Here is a 17,870-nt window from a genome sequence, read left to right on the forward strand (position 1 = left end):
TTTTATAGTTCATTAATGTAAGATTTATAGTATGTCTCTCAATTAAATAAAGCTAGCATGATTTGAAATCCATATATTATGAAAGAATTTGTCATGTGTTTTGAACCAATTTCTACTTTTCAAAACCATTGCAGTTGACTGTTAGAAATAATATTTTTGAGACTATTAGATTAGTCCTTAGAGGCAGAGCCAAGGGGGGTGATTGCCCTTCCCCCCGCCCCCAAAAAATTTAATCGACTTTCCTTAGTTATAGTATTATGAGAAGACTTAGTCGACCCTTTACATTGAGAAAAAGAAAACAACTTCCTTACTTTAACACCTAGAAACTGACACCATTAACTTAAAGAATGGTAATAGTTACATACTGTGTACTTGATACACAATTGAAATCATATTTTAAGAAAACTGACATTGTAAAAGTTAAAAGATCCTTTACTTATAAAAGTTAAAAGCATATCACTTTAATTTTATCTTTTTCTACTTCACGCTTCAGCCATGAGATTTATTGCTTATCCCAAAAGAATAAGTAATGTTACAGACACTATAATTTTATTAACATTTTTTACAACAGTTAATTAGGTTGGTAGATTTTTATTGATTTTAACTCGAGTCGATCACTAACATTATTTTTTTATTTATCAATAATAATTTGACACCTAGCCAATTATGAACAACTTTGTAATTTTTTTTTTTTTTTGAGTCTCTACACTTTTTTGCATTTTTTTTTTCTCATCTCATGGCATTGGGGCCCAAAATCTTACACAAAATAATTTTAAAAACTATTCAATGTTCTTATATGGGAAAAAACCCTAAAACAATCACATTTTTTCCCTTGAATTCAATATGTATTTGAAGCTAGTAACTTACACTTTTAGATTAATTTATTTTATTGAATCAAGTTAGATTTTTTTTTTTTTTGTAAACAGTAATACTTATTAGAACATACACAAAAATAATAATATCAGTATTTTAAATAATGTATTATAAACCCGGTTTAAGTTAGATATCCAAAATTACATATTTAGATTGGTTGATTTCTTATTGTTAGTAATTACGAATTGATCATTTTTAGTTCTTTATTTTAATTATATAAAAGATATACTTGTAGTTAATTAAGATTATAGAGAAAATTGACCACATGCAATGAGTAAATTAAACTAGATATGAAAAATATAAATAATATTTTACATTTATATAAAATTTTGTGTGACGATTACATTATTTACAAATTTTTTTTTACTATTAATATTGGTTGATGGGTTTAAGATTATGTTTGCTTTTAATATTTTCTTTAATTCTTACCTCCACTAAACTGAAATCCTAACATTGCTACTTGTCCTCAACTCCTCAAACATTCCCTAGAAAAAAAATATCAGTCTTACATGTGACTTTTGAGAAAAGTCACATATTAATATATAAGTTTTTATGAATCGTTATGACCCGTAAAAAAGGACAATACTTAAAAGTTAAACTCGCTAAACTTAAAAATTTAGTTATTACTGAAGGTCAATATTCGTAAACAAAACTTATTCGAATATAAATATTTTGAGATTTATTCAATATATCAATTGAGTTAAATTTATTTTAAAAGTTTCTAACTATTCAACACCATCGCACACACTTGGTGCGATGGTCATTCTACAAGTATAAATGCTTGTGGAATGTAGGGGGCAAGGGCCGAGATTCAAGTCTCCAAAAGGGAGTTTCACACACATATACGCACTTAAATTAGGCTAGAGTAGAATTTTATCTTGTATTAAAAAAAAAAATAAATAAAATAAAAAAATCTATTCAACTATAAATAATGACACGAGGTTGAATATTAATTAAAATTGTAATAGTGAGACTTTATCAAAGGCTAGGTGTTTTATAAAAAAAAAACTTATGGTGGTGACGGTGGTGTTCATTATATTTATTCTTGATTAAGTGCAAGCTAGAAATCATGTCTCTTCTTCTTTCCATCCATCTTCATTTCCAATCTGGCATACTCGTGAATCCCTTGAAAGCTTACAACTTGAAATTGCTCAACTTAGAGAAATACTCATTGCACACTTACCATTGACGGTTCGCGTTGCAAAAAAAGAACATGAACTCAAATTGAAGCCATATATAAATCCCCACTTTGCAGTAGAACTTTATAAAAAGCTTTAGAACGTTGTTTTAAGATTCAAAATCCTATCATTAATGAGAAAAATGATTGTATTTTTACGAATTTGTATATGTGATGAAGATAGATCTAAGTCGAGTACTGGCTTCTAAGGATGGATTTACTTGTACTGCTGAAGATTGCAAACGTTTCTGCACAGATGGGCCGGATGGTAACAAGCGGAAAATTGTTGCACTTTGTTTAGTAGAATGTCATTGGGACTGCTACAAAGGAGCATAGACAGGAATTTTTACATGATGGGACCGATTCGAAGTATTGATATAAAAAAGATAATTCATAGGTCTATTGAATATGAAATTTCAATTTTGATATATATTAAACATTAATGAACATTAAAAAACTGTCTAGTTCACTATAGATATATACAAAAATATTAACATGAAAAAAAAAATAAAAAAGCATTTCATATCTTTTTTTTTTTTTTTTTAAAGCAAAACCAACTTCAATTAATTAGCAATAGAAATAGAATCCAAATACAAACCTTCTAAAGCCGGTGGAGGTGAATCCTCCAGCCAAATAATATCCTCACTAATATGCTTAGCATATCAAGCCAAAGAATATGCTACACCATTTGCACTACGTCTAATACTCTGAAATTCCACATGTCGCAACCTTCCAGCCAACCAGCAAATATCATCATAGATGTTTCCCAGCCGAGACCAATCTGTCCTATCTGAGAAAATGGAACACATGACATTTATATTATCACCTTCCACCACCAACTCTGAAAACCCAGCATCTATTGCAAATTTCATAGCTTGTCGGCATGCCAAAATCTCTGCCTCTTCACTATCCAAAACTGTAGGACCCTTTGACGACAATGCTGCCATAACTTGACCATTGTAATTCCAAATAATAACACCAACACCTGATGCTGCCATATCTGTGAAAACCGCTGCATCAAAGTTAAGTTTATACAATGTTCCTTCGGGTGGCTGCCATGACTGAGGGACACTACTAGAAACAGGTATTGCAAGCTGAGATTGTGCATTCTTATACTCCACTAGAAGGCTGTTAGCTCGCTCATTAAGCCTACCAGGTTCTTGCAACTTTGCTCCATGCAGAACCATATTACGTTGATTCCAAATTAGCCAACTTTGCACCAAGAAAATCTCAATTGCATCCACCGAAAGCTGCTGCGCATCAGGTGCTCAAAAAGCTGCATCACATTGCCTTGATCAGTAGTATTCTTCTGCAAAGATCGGTGAGAACATCCAGCCCATACATCCTGAGCAACTCCACACTCCCATAGAGCATGTATAGTTGTTTCTTGGAATCATTGACATAATGGGCACTTATCATACTTAATGATCTATCGTTGCCGCAACCTCTCATAAGTAGGGAGAATATTGTGTAGTGCTCGCTAGCCAAAAACTTTGATCTTATTAGGAATTTGTAACTTCCAAATTTTCGCCCAAACCTTGCTGCTAGACATCAGAACTGACCCTTCCCCCACTCTGTTGGTCTCCTTTAGCAACAACCTTGTCGTGTGATAACCCAACTTCACCGAATACCATCCATTTTTGTTATGCAGCCAAACCAGCACGTCTGGAACACACCGTCGACTAAGAGGAATCCGATAGATAGCTTCAGCATCAAATCTATGGAAAATCGAATCTATCAAATCATGATTCCATTGGAAAGTTGTCCAATTTATTAATTCCGACACATGCCAGTCCTCCTCTACTTCATTTGGTGGAACTAGGATTTTATTGGTTGGGTGACATGGCAGCCACTTGTCTGATAATACCCGGATGGAAGAACCCGTACCCACTCTCCAGCAACATCCTTTTTTTTTAAATAGGTTGAGCCGCAAGTAAACTTTTCCACACATATGAGCTGTGAGGATGATCAACCGCCTCCAAGAAGGTACAATGAGGAAAATATTTAGCCTTAAAACATCTATAGAGAAGAAATCCTTGGTCAGTCAACATCCTCCACCCTTGCTTTGCCAGCATAGCTAGATTAAAATTGCGTATGTTTCTAAAACCCATACCCCCCCTCCTTTTTTGGCTGAACTAGAGACTCCCAACTCTTCCAATGTATCTTCTTATCATCACCGCATTGACCCCACCAAAACCTCGCACACATCATATATAACTCATTGCAAAGTTTTACTGGAAGTTGAAAAACTCCCATTGTATATGTAGGAACTGATTGGGGCTCGGCTTTGATTAAAACTTCCTTACCCGCTTTAGAAAGCAACTTCCCCTTCCATCCCTGAATCGTCTTCCAAACCCTTTCTTTAAGAAAAGAAAAGGCTTGATATTTTGACCTTCCAACCAATGTGGGCAGCCCCAAGTAGGATTCAAATCTTTCCACTTCCTTCACCCCCAACACATTTGTTATCCACTCTCTTTGAGCCTCCGTTGTATTGCTACTAAAGAAAACTGAAGATTTTTCTAAATTGATACATTGGCCAGAAGCCACAGCATAGAACTCCAAAACTTCAAAGAGCAGCTGCACTTCTTTCTGTTTAGTTTGACAAAACAATAGAGAATCATCAGCAAAAAGCAAGTAGGAAATAGTAGGGGCGGTCCAACTAATAGAAACACCATGAAGCCGGCCATTTTCCTCTTCCTTAGCTAAGAGTGATGTAAAAGCTTCAGCACAAATCAAGAATAAATAGGGTGATAAAGGATCACCTTGACGAATCCCTCTAGTTGGCTTGAAATTACCATATGCCTTACCATTAATCCAGACTGAAAAAGACGAAGTATTGACACAGCTCATGACCCAGTCAAGCCACCCTTGTGGAAACCCTAACTTAATCATCATTCCCTTCAAAAAAAACCACTCAACCCTATCATACGCCTTACTGATATCCAACTTTAGTGCAAGAGCACCTTTTTTACCCTTCCTCCTACCATGCATAGCATGCAAAGTTTCATAGGTAACAAGCACATTATCAGTTATCAAACGGCCAGGCACTAAAGCACTCTGAGTGGGTGAAATTAGTTGGGGCAAGATCAACTTCAATCTGTTAGCTAGTACCTTAGATATTATTTTATAAATAACATTGCACAAGCTAATAGGTTTGAACTCCGACATTTTCTCTGGGGACTTCACTTAAGGAATAAGGACAATATGAGTATAATTAATATCAGGCAACATGATACCAGTATTCAAAAAATCCAGAACAGCATTAGTCACATCATTTCCAACAATATGCCAAAATTTTTGATAAAGAGAGTATTCATACCATCCGGTCCAGGAGCTTTAGTTGGTCCCATTTGGAATAACGCCATCTTTACCTCATCAGCACAATACTCACTGGATAAAATATTTAGCATCTCTGGAGACATCCTGTGGGTGACTGCATTTAGACATTCCTCCGTCCGGTCACACATACCTGAAGAAAACACATCCTCAAAATAATGTACTGCCACATCTACTACATCCTCAATTTGATCAACCCACACACCCTCAGGATTTTTAATGCCCTATATGAAATTTCTTCGACGTCGTTGGGAGGCCTTTGAGTGGAAAAATTTAGTATTTTTGTCCCCAGACTTTAGCCAAGCCAATCAGGAACGTTGTGCCCAATAAATTTCTTGCTTAAGAAAGAGATTATCAAGCTGTTTACTTGCTACCACAAAATCAGATCTGGTTGCCTCATTTTGATCACTTTCATTCAGCCTTTCAAGCACTTTTTTCGGTCTTTTTATTTCAGCCACTTGAGGATTTGTCCTATTCGAACCCCAAGCTTGTAATTCAGCCCCACAGTGCCTTCTTTTATTGTTAATGTTGACCAAAGGAGGTCCTCCACTCCCTATTCGGTCCCATGCTTCCTCAACTAAATTCTCACATTCCTCCATTAATAACCACACCTCTTCAAATTTGAACCCCCATGCCACTCTACCATGGAACCTGTTATCCAACCCGGTGTGCAAGATTATTGGCATATGATCCAAAGAATGTGAAAATTTATAGGACACGGTACTTTCTGAAAATTTATCAAACCACTCCTTATTCGCAACCGCTCGATCAAGCCTCTCTCTAGTATTTGCTGCACCTGGGCGCTTATTGTTCCAAGTAAATTTATACCCCTGAAAACCTAAATCAATCAAATGACAATCCTCCAAAACAGCCCTGAATTCGTCCATCTGTCTTACCTGTGGCGGATAGGTGCTCAGTTTTTCCGAAGAGTGTAAAAATGCATTAAAGTCACCAATACAGCACCACGGACCAGTCACAAGTGAATAAAGATGCCGTAAAAGAGCCCAAGATTTGTGTTTCTGACTCAATTCAGGCCAGCCATAGAATCCAGTTAAAAACCAAAGAAATCCATCAACCTCTACAACTTTTACCAAAACATGATTCTCCGTATAATTAATCACCTCCAACCGAACCTCCTCCTTCCAAAGCAGTGCTAAACCACCTCCAGAATCGCGTTTTTTAACAATCAATATATTTAGATAAGCTAGGTCTCGACAATGTTTCATAAAACCATCTCTATCAAGCCTTGTTTCCATAAGGAAACATACATTGGGAACATGATCCTTCACTAAATCGTGAAGGCTTCGAACTGTCCAACAGTTTCCAAGCCCTTGGCAGTTCCAGCTTAGCAGCCTCATTGTACTCGGCAAGGGTGTTCTGACACCCCCGCCGCTTCAACTATTTGAGAAATATCCCCGACTTAATTCTCTTCCCTGCATGCTCTTCAACGCTGCTAAAACCTTCATGTTGCCGTCCTTGGCTTATTCTCTTCCCCAGAATTGATTTTGCACCCTCTTTTAACAAGTCCATAGGCCCATAGTCCATACGAGCAAGCCTGGTCCACATCCGTTTTTTGTCAACTCCTTAAGGCCCACTAATTCCACTTTCATTCAGAGGTCCAGCAAACTCCCTCAGCCCATCCCCACTTGATCCAATTTCTTCATCATCAGACGTAACCTTGTCCACCCCATTCAAACCCAGAAACTTCCCTCCATGAAACACGGGATTTGGCTGCGAAATTTCTGGAGAAATCTCGAGAATCACGTTACTTCCTTTAGTACGTTTGTCATCACAAACCCTAGGAGTAGCTTCAACACTACCGCCGTCATCCGCCGCTTCTACCGTATCTCTCCCCTGCTTTGGTTGGGCACTCCTTACATCAGTCCCATTGTCATCCTCATCCCAAGCCTTACCTGTACAACTTGGTGACCGAACTCGAGATCCAAATGCCTTCATCCGCTCACCATATTGACAAACTACATCACCACCATTCTTAGTTAACGCATAGTATTGAGCACAATGTTTGAGATCATGCCCAAGCATACCACAATGGTGGCAAAACAGAGACAACCTTTCATACTTAAATGATACCCACGTCCTCTGCCCATTCGAACCTGCCAAGAAAGCCCCTCTCCAGATAGGTTTGGATAGAGAAAGTGCAACCTTCACTCTCATAAAAAAATTTGGTACATCCTGCCTCTGCCTCTTCTCCACTTCCTCTACAACCCCCAAACGACTACCTATCTCCCTTGCGACTTTCGGTGAAACCATATCAAACGGTGCCCCCCAGATTTGCACCCAAAAGGATGCTGAATCAAACTTGACGTTGGCTGCCGTCATTCCAATTTTCCATCGTACTAACAATAAAACTTGATTATCAAATGTCCATGGCCCACCTCTCAACACTCTCTCCATATCAAATTCAATTTGGAACTTGAATTAAAAAAGATTTGCCCCTACTTCCACCACCTATACTTGATTCTCTAGACCCCACGCTATCTTAAGTGTACTTTGAGCAGCCCGCTTATTAAAAGGTTTACAGGAGAGAAACTTCCCAATCAAGCTCTGAGAACAACTTTCAATCTCTTCCCTCCGTCCTTCATCTGAAATAGCAATAACTTCTTCCTCTTCCGTCGTTAGTTTCATGTTTTCCAGATGAGAAATCACGTCATCCGCCATAATCCAAGAACAGCGATATCAAAAAACAAAAGAAAAGTGTAACCCTTAGTATAACCTAAGGGAGGGAGAGTCTCATAGAAAAACGAGAGAAAGAACTCCTACCCTAGAGGAGAGTTTTTGGTTTCAAAGCATTAGTTAAAAGGCCCATAAAAAAAAACATTTCATACCAAAATCATGCCTGACATGATTTTTCATGGACAAAATTCATCCATAATCATTTCCATGGTGAAATTTCCAGCAATTTCCTTTTCTATATAAACTATCACATTATCTGCCAAAAGTTCATCCTCCATTCTATTGTGAAGTCTTGTTTTTAATAGTTTTATAGCTGAAATAGCTCATTCTGTAGTTGTTGTAGAAATTGGAAGAGTCAACACAAGACGAATTAGTCTATCAATTAAATGATAGAATTTAGACTTCCCTAAAATTTCTAATCCCCTACATAGCTCAGATATTGTACCCATATTCTAAAAATCTGGATGCTTTGTCACTGTTCATTTTTAGACCCCTTAAAATACAAGTTGTTTAACCTAGTTATTTAGCCAAGTGATTACTTAGTTAAATTATTCAGATCTAGGTTAACACAATCAAATCATATCATATAAAGCAGTGCGAAAAAGTAAATAACACAGGATATGATAACCCAGGAAAACCAAACCGGTAAAAAACCTGGGGAGGATTTCACCTAGTTATCTTCAAGGTAAAACAGATCCATTATGAAAGAATTGAAGTTTTTACAAAAAAATTTAGATCACTAACATTCTATTGCTACCTTGTGTAGAAAACTTACTACCATGACTACATGACAGTTCCGAGTCCACGGACTACTTCTTTCTTAGATCCACAGTAGTCACAAGTTCTCCTACTTGTGTTTTTCTTTAAGCTCTTGAAAACAGCAACTGAAGAGATCACCAAGTTCTTGACATCAATCTTGATCTTGATAACCCTAAGTGTGTATGAAGGTAAACACATCTACATCTGACAGAAGATTCACACACACAGCATCTTAACAACCTCTAAAATGTGGCAAGGGTGTTTCTTTTTATATGAGACATAAAACATAAAACCCTACACATCAAACAGGCTTAGGCTGAGTTGGAAAATCTGCAGAAAAAACAATCTGCACGAGGTTCAATCGATCGAGTTTAATTTTTGATCAATCAAGCCTTGAAGATTTAGTCCAATAAATCCTACAGTACACTCGATTCCAATATTACACATAAACATACTTTGAGCAGCCTAAATCTAGATTCTAAGTTTTGATCATGGTTTGCCAACATTACACATTAAAGTTCCAATATATTTAGATAATAAAGTCTTAGAACCTAAAAATCTCGCCCTTTGGCAATCCATGACAAAACGCATAACAAAACAGAAATGCTTAAAGTTACAACCAGCCCATTAAACATTAAACATGCCCAAAAACAATTCAACCTAACTACTATCTATCACTTGCTAGTGTAGCCAATAACACGATTGAATAAACCTGTATATTCCTAAAACACTCAACAAACACATAAACACATATGTGGAAAATACAAGTAAAACAAAATAAAATTCTTGATTTCACACAACAGAAAATAAAACACATATGACATGAATAACGTCATAATATAAATCAATAATCAATGTAGCACATGTGAAAGAAAAAATAATAGAAATAAAAACATAATATCTCCCCCTAACATATACAATAAAAGAAATAAATACATCATGAGCCAAAAAAAATATACATCATGAAGCTCCTAGATACAATGTAAAGCTCCAAAGCTCCAAAAACATCAAAATCTCCCCCTATCTCCATCAATATGTACTCCCCCTTTTTGTGACGAATTGCCAAAGGGCAATCAAGGCTCATCATCAAAAGGAGGTGATGGAGTAGACCGCCGAACATTCTCCAAATCCACACACAAAGCCTAAAACTCTGTAACCACATCCACCAAAAATTGTCCATGCGCCACCTAAATGGTCATGACAGTATCCAACATACTCCAAATGGATGAATCATCCAAAGTAGAAGGTGGAGGATCAACAGCTCTTCTTTCTCTTGAGGAAGCTGCTGCGTTTGTACACCGTAGGGTTTTGTGACCAAGCATCTTCGTGATCTTCATCGTGTGATGAACTGAAGAACTTTGCAGCTAACATTCTTCTCATGTTGGTGATCAAGTTGCACATTGGGATCCGCGCATCTTTTGGTTAGTTATATACTAGGAGCCATGTAATACAAGGAGAGATTGTCACTACAAAACAAGTCCAATTATGTATTAGGGTAAGGGTTCAACTATAAGTTGGTATAAAGTACTAGGATTCCTTTACTTATAACCGCTTGTTTTGATAATAGTATATCTTCTTAGGAGTGATGACCTTAAAATCACCCGGTGGGATTTTTGCCTCGAAGGTTTTTCCCATTCATAAACAAATCACCGTGTCATTTAATTTCCACTGCATATTTAGTTATTTGGTGATTTTTTTGTGCTGTCACGTACGTTGCATGTTAATTTGATTAATTAATTAAACTTGACTAATTAATCAATTAATCCATCACAAGGGGTCAATATATTTTTGGCCTATCACTCCATAGCCAATTCTGAGCACACATCATTGCCTCTATATTCTTGGGATAAAGCCTACTACGGTGTGGGCATTCATGTAGGGTGACCATACGAGCAAGATTATTCCTCACTTTGACTTGATCAAATTGGTAAGCATATATACTCATCGTTCCATCCAACTTATTTTGTTGTTTAATTAAGACTTGTTGTCGCATATCCCTTAAATCTTTAAAATTCAACCATGGACATTTTGCTAAATGATTACGCAAATGGGTTGTACCTTGGCTAGACTCACCCAAGTAAAGCTTGCAACAATGATGGCATTAGGCTTTAAATTTGCCATCAAATTTTTTCCTTGTAAAATGCTCCCAAACATCTGGAGTAGTCTTTCTTTTTCTACTTGTCCAAGTCCTCAGTTGTAGGCTCTTGCTCTCCTTCTTCCTTTGTCCCTTCTTGTTCCTCTATCTTTAAGTCTTCTCCCACTAAGTCCACCATCGGGGATTTTGGACTCCTAATTAGTTCAGAAGTTTAGGAGTTAGAAATTCTATCAATCAAAAAAAAATATTCACAAATTAATTATTACACATACTCATTGATTAATGGGCAAAAATTCATAATTACACAAATTCACAAATTCTATCAACCCAATCATAATTAAACATGATTAACTACAAATTCAAACACTTACTCTTTCTTTAATGGGCATAAAGGTGATGGTGATCCTGAGGGTGAGCTGCCAGAAGGTGACAATGGCAAGGGTGATCATGAAAATGGCAAAGGAGACCGCATAGTTGGCAAGGGACAACATCCAATTCTCAAGGGAGAGTTGCTTGGCAAAGGACAACCAGAGTTGTTTGTGTCTCCCATCTCTGTTTTAGGCACTGCATTCACAACAAACACAAAAAATAATAAACAATTTCTTCCATTAAACAATTACACTTTATTTGAAAAACATTTTCCCATAGAATTTATTTTTCCATTAAACTACACTCAATTATTCACTCATCAAAAATGAAATGTCTCACTCACTTTTTAATAGCTAAAATAACAAGGGTTTAACATATATTGACAAACCAAACTATGCACCCAAAATTTAGCATCACACAGTTTCCCTTTCTTTTAAATAAAGGAGCTAAAAAAATTGTGCACTAAATTGAATTCAATCACCCTATAGAATTATGTAGAATTTCTCACAGCTCTCATAGTTGTAAATCATTTCATGCATAAAAAGGCTTTGCAAGGCAACAAAACTCATTAATAAATTTCACACTGTAAAGAAAACAAGATCAAACACGTCATCCCCTTTTACCAAGAAATTGAGAGATTAGACAACAATATATTACAGTTACACCACAAAGTCTCAGAATTTTAAGTCTTTAAACTTCAATAACTAGAAGTAGCACAAAATGGTTGAAGTCCATATTTTTCTTAAGTAGAGAAAACAAAAGAAAAAAAAAAAAACATTTTATGAAATACTTAAGAAAACTATGGGCTTTCGTTGGTTTTTGGATTTACAAGGGAATTTGATTATGAAATACTTAAGAAAAAAAATTGAAGAGATGTAGAGAACAGACCGGCAGTGACAACTAGGGACGGCGGTGAGACCTTGGACTGGTGGTGAATGCTTGGGCTGGCAATGAGATTAAGAGTGAGTGAGAGCTTGAACTAACGGTGTAGAGAGCTTGGACCAGCGATGAAAGACAAAGAGCTAGGGCTGGCAGTGCTAGAGAGTGAGTGAGACGGAAGCCGTGTGACTGTGTGAGCTATGAGATTAAGAGTGAGTGAGGCGGCTGTGGCTGTGCTGTGAGTGTGCTTGTGTGAGGCGTGAGCTAAAATGAGATGTGAATGGGTTAGACTTTATAACTGTGTGTGTGTGTGTGTGTGTGTGTTAGGGACATATTTTATGTAAATTGGCTAATCCTTTGACAAAATGCATTTTACTTGTAATTGGGTAGATTTAAGATAGGTTTAGTACTTCAAGAAACATGTTGTTCAAGCCAAGTATTAAAGCCATGAAGATTGGACCAAGAAACAAGTGAAGAAAATATGTTCATTAAAGCTCAACAAATACCTTGACAAAAACAGTATCTATCAAGACTTAAGAACAAAGCTCAACGAAAGCTCGACAGAAGCTGAATCTGTCAAGGTCTACGAACTTGGTAATCCTCATTCTACTAGTAACTCGTGGGGTCCTTAGCTTTTCTTTTTTATAAACTACTGGCCTACCTGTAGTCTTTTCATTCGAATTCCTACCTCCAATTTATAGTTTATGTTTCCTGCAAAATAGTCTTGATAAGCATGTAAAAATTTCCATAACAAGTGGTTAGCGAAAAGTAGAATTATATAGTTAATACTTCAATTGTTTAATTTTTTTTAATGAAAAAGAAGGGTGCATGAAAATAGCAATCCTAGAAATGTACAACAGAGGACTAAATCTAATTAGACACTCTCAAAGTGGCTGAACGAAGCTAAGACTATGCTTATGTTGAATGTTTTGTATCTAAATGTGGCTATCTCTGCCTCATCAAAATTATTGTTTTGCTATTTTTTTTGCAGGCATGAATCAATAGTTATCCAAGAAATCACTGGATGGATATTTAGTGAGTTGTATAGTAAATTCTCAAGTGTTTCTAAGGACCTTGTTGGAATGGACTCCTGTGCAAAGGAAATGTTGGATTCATACTTAGGCGGAGGGTTGGGTGGTGTTCGCTTTGTTGGGATATGCGGGATGGGTGGAATAGGCAAAACAACTCTTGCACAGGAAATTTATAAAAGAATTTTTGGCAACTTTGAAGCAAGTAGCTTTATTGCTAATGTTAGAGAATAAACTAAAAATCAAGGTCTAGTTTCTTTACAAAAACAACTTCTTTCTAAGATCCTCATGAAAAGTGAAATAAATATATGGAACGTTTGTGAAGGAATTGATATTATAAGGAATACACTATGTAATAAAAGGGTTTTTATTGTTCTTGATGATGTGGAAAAAGAAGAACAATTTGGAGCATTAGCAGGAAAGCATGATTGGTTTGGTCTCGGAAGTAGTATCATTGTAACAAGCAGAGATAGCCATTTATTGGTAAGATGTGGTGTGAATGATATATATACAGCTAAGGGGTTGAGTAATGATGATGCTTTGCAACTTTTTAGTTGGGGAGCTTTTCATAAACCTTATCCTGAAGAAAATTATGTGAATTTGTCTAAGGACTTTGTGAATTATGCTAAAGGCCTTCCTTTTGCTCTTAAAATTTTAGGTTCTTCATTGTTTGCTAAAAGAACGAATGAATGGAAAAGTGCTCTAGATAAACTAAAAGAAGAATCTAATAGAAACATTTTGGATATACTTCAAATAAGTTTTGATGAGCTAACAAATTCACAAAAAGGATTCTTTTTAGATATTGCATGTTTTTTCAAAGGAGAGAACAAAGATTTTATAAGAGATATACTGGAAAGTTTAGGCTATTATCCAGACTACAATATTGGTGTTCTTGTGGACAAATCTCTCATAACCATTGATAACGGAAGAACTTTGTGGATGCATGATTTGCTACAAGATATGGGTCAAGAAATAGTTCTTCGTGAATCTCCTAAAGAGCCTGATAGACGTAGTAGGTTGTGGATTTATGAGGATGTCATTCATGTATTAAAGAATAATACCATAAGCTGACTAATATAAACTTGAACTTAAATAAGTACATATATTATTATTAAAATTTTTAAGATTTTACTAATTATTCTAATTTCATTGTTTTTGGTTATTAGGGAACAGAAGTAGTTGAAGGCATAATGCTAAACCTACCTATTCAAAAACAGGAACAATTGAGTGCTGAAGCTTTCTCAAAGATGAAGTTTTTGAGATTGCTTAAAATTGGTAATAAGGGACTTTTACAAAACTTCATAAATGGTATGCAACTTCCAAAAGACATTCTTCGAGGTGCGGTGCAACTTCCACAAGGCCTCAGTTATCTACCTAATGAGTTTCGTGTTCTTGAATGGCATGGATATCATTTAAAATGCATACCAACCAATTTCCAACCAAACAAACTTGTTGAGTTGAGAATGCATTGTAGTGGGATCAAACAACTATGGAAAGGAAATATGGTAAGATTTTAGTTATGCAAATGTGCATTTTATTCCTTTTCATTAAGTCCTATCTTTATCTAATTATTTATTGGTTTATAACAGAATTTAGATGAGTTAAAACTCATGGACCTAAGTGGCTCTCAAAACTTGATTGAGATCCCGGACCTTAGTGGAGCCCCAAAGCTTAAGCAATTGATTCTTCAACATTGTACAAGACTATATAAGATTCACTCATCTCTTGGAGATCTCAAACAACTAATTCAATTGGATCTGAATGGTTGCAAATGTCTCGAAAACCTTCCTCACAAGGTCAGCTTGGAAGCACTTGAAATTTTCGATCTTGGTGGTTGTTTGAGATTGAAGAAGTTTCCAAAAATTGTAGGAAATATGTCGTGTTTGTCAAAACTTTGTTTGAATGAGACAACTATAAGCGAACTACCATTCTCTGTGGAGTATTTAACTGGCCTTATTGAATTGGATCTAAGAAATTGCAAAAATCTTTTTAGTCTTTCAGATGCCTATTGCTAATTAATATCTTTGAAGATTCTCATTTTATCTGGCTGTTCAAAACTTAAAGAACTACCAGAGAATTTGGGGAATATCAAAGGTTTGGAGAAGCTAGACGTGAGTGGAACTGCAATAACAAGGCTACCTTCATCTGTTGTTCACTTAAAAAATCTTAGGGTGCTATCTCTTCGTGAATGTGTGGGGCTGTCATCCAAATCGTCTAATATGCTTCTTAGTTTTCGTTTAATGCAGCCAAGAAGTAGTCCAGATCTCATGGGCATGTTACAAGGCTTATGCTCTTTAACCTATCTGGATTTAAGCTATTGCAATCTTCAAACAATTCCTAGTGTTCTTGGGAGCTTGTCATCTTTAGAATTTTTAAATCTTAGAGGAAATAATTTTGTTTGCCTTCCTAAAAGTATCATTCTACTATCTAATCTGGTACAACTTGTTTTGGCTGGTTGCACTCAACTTCAAATGTGTCCCAAGCTTCCATTAAGTATTGGATATATAGATGCAATAGGGTGTACCTCATTGGAAACATTTCCATTAAGAGCAGAATATGATTTTTAGCCGAATCTACTTCTTCTCAATTGCAACAAATTGATTAAGAATGAAGGCTATAGTAACCTGTTGTCAACAATGCTAAGACATTATAACATTAAGGTCTCTCTCTCTCTCTCTCTCTCTCTCTCTCCCTCTCTCTCATATGAAATAATTTTGTTTGTTTTAGAAAGTATCATGATTCCATTGATTAAGAATGAAATAATTTTGTTTGCCTTCCTAAAAGTATCATGATTTGTTTGTTTCAGAAACGCTCTCAGACTATTTCATATCTCATATTTCCTGGAAGTGAAATTTCGAATTGGTTTGGGCACCAAAATGTAGGGAGTTCAGTGAATCTAGAAGTGCCTTCACATTTATTATTATGTAACAAATTTATGAGAATCACTGTGTGTGCTGTTTTTAGATTCCGCCAGCATCATCGTCCACTTTACCATCAAGAGCAGCAGCTTGTATATCGTATTAGAATCAACGAATGTAACTATATTAAAATGGGGGGCATTTCAATATCTGAGGAATTTGGTAAGATTGAATCATATCAGATTTGTCTGCTATATATTCCCTATATACCCTTGAAAGAAATATTGAATCGAGCAGATGCTTATGCATTCAGCCAAATTGAGGTAAGATTAGAAACTTTCAATGAATGCTTGGAGTTTACAAAATGTGGAGCCCATTTCGTATTTGAGCAAGACATTGAAGGTATAAAACAAACTATGGTTGGGTCTAGTAGTTGCATAATCACTCCATATGAGGATAATGATTCAGTGAAAGATTTTGAAATTAAGGGAAGCTCAGATGACAAACCACCACATTTGAAGTGGATAGAACACCCTAATCTAATTGAAAATTGGATTGGGAATTTATGCACATAAAGGCCAAAGGTAAACTCTCTAATTGTGAGAAAGAGGAATCTAAGGTAACTTTAGGATGGGTTTGGATTGGGCTGAAATGCCTAGCGTCTGCGTTTTAGCTTTTTTTTTTTTTTTCTACTGGATGCACACTTGTCACTGTTCATTGGCCATGAACAGTGTTTTTATGCCAATGAACAGTAATTTTAGGCGTGAACACTGTTTTTTACCTATTAAAAAATTATTTTGCTACAGTGTTTTTCAATTTCAGTTTTTAATTTTCAGCTGTATCCAAACGGACTCTTAATATCATAATTTTATTATTATTCTTTTTGATAGAATAAAAAATTTGATGGCAGAGACGATCATACTACCGGCAGTAGCATGGGGTTTGGTGCTACCACAACACCATCTTTGAGTGTCTCTGGGGTTGATGCTGATGGGGTGGAACTAGGTTTGGTGCTATTTCTGTTTGGCTACAAGGAAACTTGAGGTAAATTTAATATCATTTTTATTATTTTTTTCATTTAAACAATTTGATTTTAAAAATGAAGTTTTTTCTAGAACTCCTGGTGTGTTTGTGTGTGGCAAGTAAGCTCTCATTGAATATTATTGATTTCTATCAATTACATATCATTAATTGTGCTATTGCTAGTTAAAATAGTCCTATTGTGTTTTACTATAAACAAAATTTTATTTATTTAGTAAAATTTGTTTTCTTTTCCACTCAATGTTAGATGGCAGAGACGATTGTACTACCATCTTTGAGCGTCTCTGGGGTTGATGCTGATGATGATGGAGTGGAACTGGGTTTGGTGCTATTTTTGTTTATCTACAAGGAAACTTGAGGTAAATTTATGTAGAAATAGTAAAAAGCTTTTGAATTATATGGGCTGAAATAGTGGTTCCGGACTTATTTCTTGAGTTTTTAATTTTTTGGTTTCCCTTCAGAACATATAAATTTTTTTTTCTTTATCCTATAATTTTCATAGAAACTTTTCAAACACATAAGCACAGCTCAAGCAAGCCAACTGCGTTTGGCTTTGCTGGTAATTTATTTCCTTTAAATAAAATGCATTTTTTTCCAAGAAAATAGGAGCTAATTGTGAGTTATGTTGTTTTGTATATATGTTTTCTGAAGGTACCAGTTGGAGCTATGCCAAAAAGCTTTGGAGGAGAATATTATTGTTTATTTGGGATCGCTGTACTGCTTATACACAAGTTGGGTCACTTGATAAGGAAGCCCCAGAA

General features: G+C 35.8%; 1 protein-coding gene and 1 pseudogene across 1 annotated transcript; one reads left to right on the forward strand and one right to left on the reverse strand.

The window, feature by feature from the left end:
• Positions 1–2,712: 2,712 nt before the first annotated feature.
• On the reverse strand, positions 2,713–6,744 carry LOC142634697 (uncharacterized). Its single transcript, XM_075808974.1, has 5 exons — positions 5,754–6,744; positions 5,370–5,519; positions 4,357–5,235; positions 3,588–3,784; positions 2,713–3,303 (listed from the first exon to the last, which is right to left on the reverse strand). Exons 1-5 carry the CDS (start codon positions 6,742–6,744, stop codon positions 2,713–2,715), a joined length of 2,808 nt encoding a protein of 935 aa, XP_075665089.1.
• A 4,142-nt stretch (positions 6,745–10,886) lies between these two features.
• Positions 10,887–16,643, forward strand: LOC142634698 (disease resistance-like protein DSC1; annotated as a pseudogene).
• The last annotated feature ends 1,227 nt before the right edge of the window (positions 16,644–17,870 follow it).

This window comes from Castanea sativa, chromosome 5, assembly GCF_040712315.1.
Source record: "Castanea sativa cultivar Marrone di Chiusa Pesio chromosome 5, ASM4071231v1".
Lineage (NCBI taxonomy): Eukaryota > Viridiplantae > Streptophyta > Magnoliopsida > Fagales > Fagaceae > Castanea > Castanea sativa.